A 13,472-nucleotide genomic window follows, 5' to 3' on the forward strand; every position below is an offset into this window, starting at 1 on the left:
GGAGAAAGCTTTTCACCAAGGCTGATTGCAAAGACATTTAAATTCCTTTTCTAGAAGCCATCTCAACTGAGAATGAATTAATTCTTATAGAAGGAATTAAGTCCTACAGGAAAAAAAAATTGAGTGAAGATTTTCTCAGTTTTCCCAAAGGTGGTTCTGAAACCGTGCAACTCAGATTGGGACTTGAACCCACGGTCTTTTAATTGAGATCACACACCTGGTCTCAGGACTTAATGAACCTCAGTTTCTTGATGTCTCGTCACAGAAAGAGTTCAGTGAGAGACAAAGTGATTGGTAAGAAGTGGATTTATTTAGAATGAAACACACTCCACAGACAGAATGTGGGCCATCGCAGAAGGTGAGAGGCCCCGAAATATGACATGATTAGTTTTTATGGGCTGGGTAATTTCGTAGCCTAATGAGTGGGAGAATTATTCCAATTATTTTGGGGAAGGGGTGGGGATTTCCAGGAATTGGGCCGCCGCTCACTTTTTGACCTTTTATGGTTAACCTCAGAGCTGTCTTGGCTCTGGTGGGTGTGTCATTTAGCATATGCTAATGTATTACAATGAGCATATAATGAGGCTTAAGGTCCAGTGGAAGTCACATCTTCCGCCATCTTGGACTTAGTTGGTTCTAACCAGTTTTTGTCATGTCCTATGGCCATGTCATTCTTTTAAAGGTTGTGTTCTGCCCCCTTCCCTCCTGTTTCAGTACCATTCTAGATGCCTAGGCAAGAAGTTAATTCATTACATACAGTGATGCCTTGTTGTTCTCAATGTTTGATCCAGGGACCCCAGAGTCGCCAAAACTCTTTCAGTGAGTCCCTCGGTCAAAACTGTTTTTATAAATATTCAAACATTATTTTCATTTTTCACTCTCATTCTCTCATAATTATGCAGTGGAGATTTCAAAAGACCACCTGATGTTTGATGATATGATTACTCTGATGGCTGATGAAATGTGTGCATGTGTATTCTTCTGCTTTAAAATTTTCTGTTTTAATTTCTGATTGTAATTTTAATCTAATTTCTAAGTAAATATTGATAGATATTACCCATATAAACAAAACTTCTTTGAAGGTTCTCAGTAATTTTTAAGAGAAGGAATCCCAAGACCAAAAAGTTTGAGAACTGCTGTAAAACTGAGTGTAAAACTTAATTGTCTCACAGAATCCCTGTTGAGAGTAGCTGCTAGTGAGCTGCTGGAGGGCACTGCCTTAAGCCAGTCAGTTGCTCAGTAAACAGTTTTTAATGGAATTAAATTGAGTTCTTGGAATGCAACTTTTGAGGCCTTATTTAAGATTCTCCCCGAGGCAGTGTTGAGCATTGAGTGCCTTGTAGCCTGCCAAGTTTGTTTGAGATAGGTGGCTGGCAATTCTCAGTATTGGGTCAAGTATTTCAGAAGTCATTTTCTTGGAATACCTGCTTTAATTGGTAGCTTATTGGTATCATCTAGACCAGTGCTGTCCAATAAAATGAGGGCCACGTATATAATTTTTACTTTTTGAGTAGTCATATTTCAAAAAGTAAAAACAGGTGAAATTAGTTAGGTTCCCCCCCACCCCTCTTTATTGAAGTGTAATTAACAAATAGAATTGTAAGATACTTAAATTGTTCAATGTGATGCTTTGATATGTATGCACTGTGAAAGGGTTTACCCCTTGAGTTAATTAACATATCTATCGCCTGACATATTTATCTTTTTTTTCTATATGGTGAGAATATTTAAGTTTCACTCTCAACAGATTTCAATGATACAGCACAGTGTTATCAACTGTAGTCATCATTTTTTACATTAGATCCTCAGACCTTATTCATTTTATAACTGAAAGTTTGTACCCATTTACCAACCTCTCCCTATTTTCCCCACCTCTCAGCCCCTGGCAACCACTTTTCTACTTTCTGTTTCTGTGAGTTTGGCTCTTTCTTTCTTCTGTTCATTTGTTCTTTCGTTCTTTTTTAAATTTTACATGTAGGTGGTACCATGCGGTAACGTGATATTTATTTGTCTTTGACTTATTTCACTTAGGATAATGTCCTCCAAGTTCATCCACTGGTTGCAAATGACAGGATTTCCTTTTTTAAGGCTCAATAATACTCGGTAGTATACATACACCACATTTTTTTATCCATTCATCTGTGATGGACGCTTAGGTCATTTCTGGTACCTTGACTGTTGAATGAACATCAGAGTACAGATAATCTCTTTGAGATAATGATTTTGTTTCCTTTCGTTTCCCACCCAGAAGTGAGATTGCTGGATCATGTGGTAGTTTTATTTTTTAATTTCTTGAGGAACCTCCATACTGTTTTCATAGTGGCTGTACCAGTTTACATTCCCACCACCAATGTAAAAGGGTTCCCCTTTCTCCATTTCCTTGCCAGCATTTATCTTTTTTTTTGTTTGTTTTTGCGGTGCTCGGGCCTCTCACTGTTGTGGCCTCTCGTGTTGCGGAGCACAGGCTCCGGACGCGCAGGCTCAGCAGCCATGGCTCACGGGCCCAGCCGCTCCACGGTATATGGGGTCTTCCTGGACCGGGGCACGAATCCGTGTCCCCTGCATCGGCAGGAGGACTCTCAACCACTGCGCCACCAAGGGAAGCCCTCTTTTGTGTTTTTGATAGTAGACATCCTAACAGGCAGGAGGTGGTGTCTCATCGTGGTTTTGATTTGCATTTCCCTGGTGACTAGTGATGTTGAATACCATTTCACGTACCTGTTGGCCATTTGTATGTCCTCCTTGGAAAAATGTCTGTTTAGGTCCTTTGCCCATTTTTGAATTGGGTTTTTTTTTTTAAACTGAGTTGTATGAATTCCTTCTATATTTTGGTTAGTAATCCCTTATCAGATATGTGATTTGTAAATATTTTTCCCATTCCATAGGATTGCTTTTTCATTGAAATTAGTTTTAATAATATATTTTATTTACCTAGTATATCCAGAATGTTATTTCTACATGTAATCAATGTACAAATTATCAGTAAGATAGTTTATATTCCCTTTTTAATATTAAGTCTTTGAAATCTGGTGTATATTTTACGTGCACATTTCAAGTGCTCAGTAATCACATGTGGCTGGTGCCTACTATATTAGACAGCACACTGTGTGTGATCTGACACAGTGATGAGGAGTAGAAATGCTCGTGGTCGCGGGTCATATGGTTCAAGACTTATTAGGAGGTCAAGCAGCTGGTAGGACTTGTTAATGATTCTGCTGTTGTTCCTTATAAAATTCTCTTCCTTCTTTTATGCCCATCTCAATTCTGTCTCTTCTCAAGTTCTCTCTTCTTTGTGAAGTCTTTCCCTATGTCTACTTATTCTCCCCCCAAGTGAAGGTCATACTTCATCCTCTTTTCTACTTATACTGTGTACATAGCTTTATTGATTGTATTTCCAATGTTGTATAGTTGGCTGTTTCACATATGTCTTTCCTCTACTAGATTGTGAGCTCACTGAAGTGAAGGCTGTGTCTGGTTAATCTCTGAAACGCAAGCTACACCCACCTCATTTTATCACATTCCATCATTAGGCAGGGCTTAACTCTGAATTGAGCTGAAATTTGTCTGCCTGTACCTTTCTCCCATTAGTCCTCATTCTGTATCTGAAACAGCTCCAAAGTTATTGTTATGTTGGTCATTCATACATTCGAATCATCTACCACGTATAGTTCCATACTGTCTTTATATCCTTGGGCTAAACTTTTTAGTACTGACATTTTTGCTTCCCTGTTTTTTCTTTTTCCTTTTTTTCTCAATTAGTATAAATTTTGTTTTCTTCCCCCAGTGTATAGAATCATAGAATTTTAAGAACTGAAAGGGGCTAGAATTTGCCTAGTTCTGGTCCTTCGTCCAACTAGTATTCATTGATTACATACTGATTGAGTAATTGAAACTGAGATATAGAGATATTCGGGGGCACCCCAATATTTTGAGTATTTTACTGAGAATAACGAAGTTTAGATTTAGTAATTTTAAAAGTCTTTCATCATTCGTTCTGTTTTTAAATATGTACGCTGCTGAGTATCTAAAGAATTAGGAGCAAAGTAGAAAGCTGTTTTATGCTGAAGCAGTGTATATACGGCACAGAAAGATCTCCAGATTTTTGGAGGGTTATCATTAATAATTTGATTCCAAAGCTGAGATACCTGGGCTTCAATCTTGGCTCTACCACATACTAGCTATAAATTACTTAATCTTGGGTAATTACTTAATCTCTTTGTGTCTCAGTTTCCATATTTGTAAAATAAGGTTGATAATAATATGGAGTGTTTTAAGGTTTAAATGAGTCAGTACTTGCAAAGCACTAAGGATTATGCCTGGCATACAGTTAGTGTTCAGTATATAGTAACTGCTGCTGGTACCACCACCACCATCACCACTACTACTACTGTTACTGAGTTACAGAAGCACCTGGTGAGGTGTGGGATGCACCTGTGGAATTTCTGGTCAGCCCTTACTAAGTCATCACTTACTTATGATATAAGCTTCTTGTCTTAATAAGAGGCCCTACATACCATTCTCTGCACCCAGCGTGATTTGCCTAAAATGTAACTGCATCTGCAGAGTAATGAAGTATTTTGTCCTGGGGTTTTACTGTAGCAGCAATTTAAGAAATGGCAGAAGACCCATTAGCTTTAGGAGTCTGTTCCTTTGAGACCAACTTGCTAGGAATCCATTTCCTCCCTCCCTCCCTCCCTCCCTTCCTTCCTTCCTTCCTTTCTTCATTGGGTCTTTGTTGCTGTGTGCAGGCTTTCTCTAGTTGCGGTGAGTGGGGGCTACTCTTCGTTGTGGTGCGTAGGCTTCTCATTGCGGTGACTTCTCTTGTTGCAGATCACGGGCTCTAGGCATGCGGGCTTCAGTAGTTGTGGCATGTGGGCTCAGTAGTTGTGGCTCACGGGCTCTAGAGAGCAGGCTCAGTAGTTGTGGCGCATGGGCTTAGTTGCTCCGCGGCATGTGGGATCTTCCTGGACCAGGGCTCGAATCTGTGTCCCCTGCATTGGCAGGCAGATTCTTAACCACTGTGCCACCAGGGAAGTCCATTTTCTGTCTTTCTAAAAAGAGTGAATTTATTTTCTTCATTGGCATTCTGTAAACAAAATACTGGCAGTTTGTATTTTGTGGAATACGTTTTAAAGTGGATTTAATTTTCCTTAGTAAACTCCTTTTAATAATGCATCAGAGGGCTTCCCTGGTGGCTCAGTGGTTAAGAATCTGCCTGCCAATGCAGGGGACACGGGTTCGAGCCCTGGTCCAGGAAGATCCCACATGCTGCAGAGCAGCTAAGCCTGTGCGCCACAACTGCTAAGCCTGTGTGCCTAGAGTCCATGCTCTCCAACAAGAGAAGCCACTGCAGCGAAGAGTAGGCCCCGCTCGCCACAATTAGATAAAGCCCGTGTGCAGCAAGGAAGATGCAACACAGCCAAAAATAAATAAATAAAATAAATAAATTTATTAAAAAATAATAAATAATGCATCAGAGTAAATCTTCTTTCTCTGTTGTCAGGTTGCTATCAAGATCATAGATAAGACCCAGCTGGATGAAGAAAACTTGAAGAAGATTTTCCGAGAAGTTCAAATTATGAAGATGCTTTGCCACCCCCATATTATCAGGCTTTACCAGGTAGGATCACTAGTGGTGTAGCGTATGGCAACAAAGAACCCAGAATGGTCACTTGTGTCTGTGGTTACTTTTGAAGGGAAGGTGGGTGGGTGAACATCTGCAACTTTTTTTTGTTTCTATGTTCATATATTCATCCTACTATTTATCCTACCCTATTATCCCCCAACTCAGTACTTCTGTTTCCCTTGGGTATTTACTGGTAAGGTCTAACTTACCTAAGTAGGCCTTTATAATTTGTTCTTTAAGACTTGGATGCCATTCTTAGAGTTACACAAAAAGGTGATGAGAACTTACTTATTTAGGTCAGAATCTTAAAGCAGAATGGGGAACCCAAAAGGAACAGAATTTTGAGGGGTGAAAGTAATATTAATTTTTACAATATTATTTAAATACTAATTTCTGTGATCATGTTATGAATTATGATGGCAAAGGATATTTTAAGCATGGCTTCTTGTATGAGTCAGAGCCTACCTCCTTTCTATTCTAACAGGGTACTAGACTTAGTTTTCTAAGATAGCATTTGATTACTTTGATAACCAAGAGATTGATTCTGTGTAATGGAAGAGATTTCTGTTCTAGTTTTCTTATCTTCCAAGAAGCATGCATATTTCATGCCTTCATCAAAAGTCATTCCCTAGCCTTACTGCAAAAGCGGTAAATCTAATGACTGGAATTTTAAGCCAGATAGGAGAGGAGGACCTTGCTTTAGCAGGCTGGTAGAGGAGGTATTTTGGGAGAGGTAGAGCTTTGAGGTGCTTCTCAAATTGCAGCGTGTTGGCAGCCATGAGCTCTGCCTGTACATAGGGCCAGCCCTGCTCACTGCTTTCTACCAGATCAGCCATCACCTGGTTCTGCAGGATGTGGCCACCCCCTCAATTCATTTGCTGCTGTTAGTCTGCAGTAAGTGGTTACTGGCCCAGATCCGGGATCATGTGTAAGAGTGTGAAGAGTACATTGACCAAGGCCCAAAGGGGAAGCTTTCATAGTCTGTTGCTTTCATGGGAAAGAAAGCATGTCTTGATATTAGTGTATACGGTTAAGGCTACAGTGTTAGGGCTCGTCTCTGGCATCAGCTGCTCACATAATGAAATGAATTAGATCAGCAGGAGCAGGCTTGTTGAAATCCATCACACTAAATTATGTTGAACCACACCTCCACTGTACCCCAGAAGGAAACCCATGAAAGGTTTCTGGGGTTGCCTGAAGACCTGTATCTGCAAACTCAGAGGTGTCTAACCTCTGCTTCCTTCCTATCCTGACAGGTTGAGTAAACTTCTTGACCTCACTTTTTTTTTTTTTTTTTTTTCTTCTTGAGGTACGCGGACCTCTCACCGCTGTGGCCTCTCCCGTTGCGGAGCACAGGCTCCGGACGCCCAGGCTCAGCGGCCATGGCTCACGGGCCCAGCCGCTCTGCGGCATGTGGCATCTTCCCGGACCGGGGCACGAACCCGTGTCCCCTGCATCGGCAGGTGGATTCTCAACCACTGTGCCACCAGGGAAGCCCTTGACCTCACTTTTTAAAGTAAATCATCTTTAAATAGTTGTAGAGCTTATTAGGCTGATCTTTCTCAAGAGGTTAACTTATAGGTACTAACCTTATAACTGAAATCTGCAAATTTACCTTTCTTACCCAAGATTTCATTAGCCTATAAGGTTTATATACTTTCAGCCCTGGCTTTGAACATTGCCCTTTCTTAAGCTTTAATTTTGCTCTTTGGCAGCTAATATTGTTAATGGGAGATTCTGAACTGCCAAGGTGAAGAATGGCTGTTGAATTGTCAAGGCAGTTTTCAGGTCATTTGTTAAAGCTTTAGTCTCTTTGGGTTTATAGAGTGAGCCAAATATAGATAACTATATAGGAAAGTTTTTGAACTCCTGCAAAGTTCTTTTCAAAAAAATCTGAAATTAAAAACAGCACTGTAAATCAACTGTACTTCAATAAAATTTAAAAGATTTACAGTCAATAAAAGGCCTGGTACAAAGGAGATATACATTATGACATTTTTTTTTCCTTTTCTTTTTTTTCCTAAACAACTGCATATATTTAGGGTACTTACTTTTTGTTATATAAGTCAACATATAAAGAACTTGGAAGCAATACATGTAATAGTGGGTTAGTATCACCAGTCTATACAGAGTTTTTAAATTAAAGTGAAAAAAATGACACAGTTATTAGATTGAAAAATTAAAAGAATAAGCATACATACAATGGAGTACTATGAAACTATTGAAAAGAAGAAATAGATCTATTATTATAAGGTAATGTATGATACTGTTATGGTATTAACGTATAGAGATGTCAAAAATAAAGTGACTAGGGAATGATTTGATAAAATAATTAACCTTGAAGCATAGTGAAAGTGTAAAACTATTGCCTACTATGATAGCCACTAGCCACATGTGGTTATTGTGTATTAACATGTGGCTAGAGTGAATGAGGAACTGGATTTTTACTTTCACTTAATACTAATGTAAATATAAAAATTGGAGCTGTTTACAATTAAAAATTTTTGAAATAATATTAATGATAATAAAATATATTATTAGAATTAACTTTTTCTTTTCTAATGTGGCTACTAGAAAAGTTAAAATTTTATATGAGACTCACAATGTTTCTATTGGGCAGCACTGCTCTAAAATGTTACAGAATAAGCTATAAACAGTGTTTCCACTGAGGAATAAAATGGAGGGGGTTGGAAAGAGGAAAACCTTTGGTCTTTTGTTTATATACTGGGTATTTAAAATGTTTATAATGAACATATATACTCATATATTACTTTAATAAATATTTAATGAAAAAGGTAAAAAGGAAGAAGGAACTGACAACACACTACAACTAATTTTGTAAACAGTGGCAAAATAGAGACTAAGATAAAAATACAAGTAAGTCGTTTATATTATTGAAGTGTTGAATATTTATATTATCGTTCCCAGTTTTGAATAAAAGGATGGTGGACAGGAAAGTTGTCATTTCCATTTAAAAAAAGCACAGCCATATGTGATATTTGTGCAGTTCTTAAGTGATTCCTGTTGTTCTCCCTAAGTTTTGTTTTGGTTGGGTTTTGCGGGGGACATTTTTGAGCTTCAGGTGATCACTGTCGAATGTGAACTTTTTGGTTCTTGGCAGCTTCTTCGCTTCTCAGTTTTGTGGAGCTTAAAAGGTTGCAGAGGCCTCCTGGGATGACAAAAGGACTCTCTCAAGTAGGAAATATTTCCTACTTTTAAGAACTTGGAGGAATACCTGTTTTCCTCCTTTCTTCTTAATAACGTTTATGTCTGTCACCCTCCCAATCCCCTGATGTTTTAAATTTCCTTTAGGCAGTAATGGTTATTAATACTTCAAATGACAAAAGAAGATTCATTCGTTTCTCTTCCTGTGATATCAGCCTGTCATTTGTATCACTGTCACTTTCCTGCCTTTGCACCAGGTTATGGAGACAGAACGGATGATTTATCTGGTGACAGAATATGCTAGTGGAGGGGAAATATTTGGTAAGTACATTTACTGCATTCTTCAAACAGCTATTGAGCACACCACGGCAAACTTAAAATAGCCGTTCGATGCCGTTGTCACTTGAGCAGCTGTGACTTGATGCTGTCCTCCAGTGCTGTCATTTTCTATCAACAAAGTAATTTTAATTATTTTTGATTCATCTCTTTTAAGTCTTCACCATCTTTGTTTCCTTAGCAAAGGTGTTTTGTTTATTTCAGTAAGGTGTTGATGGTTGAGATTAAAGATCTTCAAAAACAAACATTTCTCTGAACTTTTGAGGGTCTTTCCTATTGCCAGATTCTAATTGGGGTGACCAAGTGTGACAGAACGCTTACAAGTGTGGTGGGCCTGTGTTGTGTGTGAAATAGCCACTCGGAGCAAACAGTCTCACCCTAATGCATTCTTTAACATTTATTTAAATATAACATGTAACTCTATTCCTTACCACGTGTTCACAGTTCCCTTAATGATTCTTGTAATTTAGGACGTTTTGTCTTCAGTAGCTATTCTTTTTTTCCTCTAACACTTAGGTTAGCACAACATCAGAATTAAGCAGGAGAATTTGTTACCAGGAAATATGACTTTTTGAGGTGGTAAAAACTGGCACCCCCCATTTTTTTTTTTTTTTGGTAACAATGATAAATGGAGCCAAATAGAGATAATGACTAAACTTTCAAATCTAGATTGACATGTCTTTTTATTTTTAAATTTTATTTCTTTTTTGGCATGTGAATATAGAGAAAGGTTTCTTCTTATATATTTTAGGTTTATTTAGTTTATTTTTTTAGATTTTGTTTTAGTTTAAATCTGGATGGTAAGAATTTTTTTAATTTTCAAAATATTGGCACTTTGTTATTTAAAATATATTAAAGAGCATGATATCACTTTTAAAGTGGAATCTTCTCATTAATGACTGTGAGTTGTGACTATGAATATTTTGGTATGTTAAACTTTCCCCATAAATCTGACAATTTTGTATCTAAGAATCTTCAAAATAAGTGCGAGTCTTTTTTAAAGGAGGTATCACTTCTTAATGACATTTTTGCTTGGCTTTGCATCTGTGCTTATGCATAATGGTAATCTTGGGAGCAAAGAGACCTTGTCATCTTAATGTTCATAATAATCAAAGAACCAAACTCAGTGCACATCATACCTACTTTGCTCTTTAGGAAAACAGATTTCAAAAGTACAGAAAAGATAAAAGATAGATTCTTTGTGGGAATGTAGCTCAAGGCATGAGGAAACAGAGTAGTACTTCTCATGGTATTATTATAAAAGATCTGGAGGAGGAAGAAATTGATGTATCACCTAAAGAAATCATTGTGCCTGCACAGGGATATAACTGTCTCATGAGGTCTCATTTTTAAAACTATCTGTATCAGAGATGAAGGGACGGGCTTAATCAAGAACATGAGCTTTGGAGGCAGTTATACCTGGTTTTGAATCAGATTGTTGCCACTATTTGCTTTTTTACTGGGACTTTGGAACTCAGTTTCATGGTCTATAAAAGTCAGATCTGTCATATCTGCCTTACAGTTGTGAAGATGAAATGAGACAGCACATATACAGCCCCAGCACTTTGCTTCCTTCACCTCCACGTTAAATGACAAATGGGTGATCAACTTTTTTTTTTTTAACATCTTTATTGGGGTATAATTGCTTTACAATGGTGTGTTAGTTTCTGCTTTATAACAAAGTGAATCAGTTATACATATACATATGTTCCCATATCTCTTCCCTCTTGCGGCTCCCTCCCTCCCACCCTCCCTATCCCACCCCTCCAGGCGGTCACAAAGCACCGAGCCAATATCCCTGTGCCATGCGGCTGCTTCCCACTAGCTATCTACCTTATGTTTATTAGTGTATATATGTCCATGCCTCTCTCTCGCCCTGTCACAGCTCACCCTTCCCCCTCCCCACATCCTCAAGTCTGTTCTCCAGTAGGTCTGTGTCTTTATTCCTGTCTTACCCCTAAGTTCTTCATGACATTTTTTTTTTTCTTAACTTCCATATATATGTGTTAGCATACGGTATTTGTCTTTTTCTTTCTGACTTACTTCACTCTGTATGATAGACTCTAGGTCTATCCACCTCATTACAAATAGCTCAATTTCGTTTCTTTTTATGGCTGAGTAATATTCCATTGTATACATGTGCCACATCTTCTTTATCCATTCATCCGATGATGGGCACTTAGGTTGTTTCCATCTCCAGGCTATTGTAAATAGAGCTGCAGTGAACATTTTGTTACATGACTCTTTTTGAATTTTGGTTTTCTCAGGGTATATGCCCAGTAGTGGGATTGCTGGGTCATATAGTAGTTCTATTTGTAGTTTTTTAAGGAACCTCCATACTGTTCTCCATAGTGGCTGAACCAATTCACATTCCCACCAGCAGTGCAAGAGTGTTCCCTTTTCTCCACACCCTCTCCAGCATTTATTGTTTCTAGATTTTTTTTTTTTTAATATTTATTTATTTATCTTTTGGCTGCGTTGGGTCTTCGTTGCGGTGCACGGGCTTCTCATTGCGGTGGCTTCTCTTATTGCGGAGCACGGGCTCTAGGCACGCGGGCTCAGTAGTTGTGGCTCTCGGGCTCTAGAGCGCAGGCTCTAGTTGTGGCGCGTGGGCTTAGTTGCTCCGCGGCATGTGGGATCTTCCCGGACCAGGGCTCGAACCCGTGTCCCCTGCATTGGCAGGTGGATTCTTAACCACTGCGCCACCAGGGAAGCCCTGTTTCTAGATTTTTTGATGATGGCCGTTCTGACTGGTGTGAGATGATATCTCATTGTAGTTTTGATTTGCATTTCTCTAATGATTAATGATGTTGAGCATTCTTTCATGTGTTTGTTGGCAATCTGTATATCTTCTTTGGAGAAATGTCTATTTAGGTCTTCTGCCCATTTTTGGATTGGGTTGTTTGTTTTTTTATTATTGAGCTGCATGAGCTGCTTGTAAATTTTGGAGATTAATCCTTTGTCAGTTGCTTCATTTGCAAATATTTTCTCCCATTCTCAGGGTTGCCTTTTTGTCTTGTTTATGGTTTCCTTTGCTGAGCAAAAGCTTTGAAGTTTCATTAGGTCCCATTTGTTTATTTTTGTTTTTATTTCCATTTCTCTAGGAGGTGAGTCAGAAAGGATCTTGCTGTGATTTATGTCATAGAGTGTTCTGCCTATGTTTTCCTCTAAGAGTTTGATAGTTTCTGGCCTTACATTTAGGTCTTTAATCCATTTTGAGCTTATTTTTGTGTATGGTGTTAGGGAGTGATCTAATCTCATACTTTTACATGTACCTGTCCAGTTTTCCCAGCACCACTTATTGAAGAGGCTGTCCTTTCTCCACTGTACATTCCTGCCACCTTTATCAAAGATAAGGTGTCCATATGTGCATGGGTTTATCTCTGGGCTTTCTATCCTGTTCCATTGATCTATCTTTCTGTTTTTGTGCCAGTACCATACTGTCTTGATTACTGTAGCTTTGTAGTATAGTCTGAAGTCAGGGAGCCTGATTCCTCCAGCTCCGTTTTTCATTCTCAAGATTGCTTTGGCTATTCGGGGTCTTTTGTGTTTCCATACAAATTGTGAAAATTTTTGTTCTAGTTCTGTGAAAAATGTGGTAGTTTGATAGGGATTGCCTTGAATCTATAGATTGCTTTGGGTAGTAGAGTCATTTTCACAATGTTGGTTCTTCCAATCCAAGAACATGGTATATCTCTCCATCTATTTGTATCATCTTTAATTTCTTTCATCAGTGTCTTATAATTTTCTGCATACAGGTCTTTTGTCTCCTTAGGTAGGTTTATTCCTAGATATTTTATTCTTTTTGTGGCAATGGTAAATGGGAGTGTTGTCTTGATTTCACTTTCAGATTTTTCATCATTAGTGTATAGGAATGCCAGAGATTTCTGTGCATTAATTTTGTATCCTACTACTTTACCAAATTCATTGATTAGCTCTAGTAGTTTTCTGGTAGCATCTTTAGGATTCTCTATGTATAGTATCATGTCATCTGCAAACAGTGACAGCTTTACTTCTTCTTTTCCGATTTGGATTCCTTTTATTTCCTTTTCTTCTCTGATTGCTGTGGCTAAAACTTCCAAAACTATGTTGAATAAGAGTGGTGAGAGTGGGCAACCTTGGTGATCAACTTCTGGCAGGATAGCATGAGGAGCTCTGCTGCCCTGCTCCCCAGTGAAACTGGTGAAAGTGATTTAAAAAACCCCTAAAATCCAGCCATTGAAAGTCTCTGGAAATGTTTCTAAGGGTGAACAGCAACTGAAGAAACATTTATTCAAGAATATCTGTGAAAATTTAGTAAGAAGTAAGAGTGTCTGTATTTTTTAAGCCAGTACTGCTTCCTTCT

At 38.5% G+C, this 13,472-nt stretch overlaps 1 protein-coding gene across 1 annotated transcript in view; it reads left to right on the top strand.

Moving 5' to 3' along the window:
- Nucleotides 1-13,472, top strand: part of SIK3 (SIK family kinase 3) — a 248,309-nt gene that overhangs the window by 133,908 nt on the left and 100,929 nt on the right. Inside the window, exons 2-3 of the mRNA XM_082845541.1 lie at nt 5,504-5,620; nt 9,049-9,112. Coding sequence (XP_082701667.1) covers nt 5,504-5,620; nt 9,049-9,112 — 181 coding nt within the window. The remainder of the gene's footprint in view (nt 1-5,503; nt 5,621-9,048; nt 9,113-13,472) is intronic.

The sequence above is a fragment of the Leucopleurus acutus genome, assembly GCF_964270905.1.
Source record: "Leucopleurus acutus genome assembly, chromosome: 8".
NCBI lineage: Eukaryota > Metazoa > Chordata > Mammalia > Artiodactyla > Delphinidae > Leucopleurus > Leucopleurus acutus.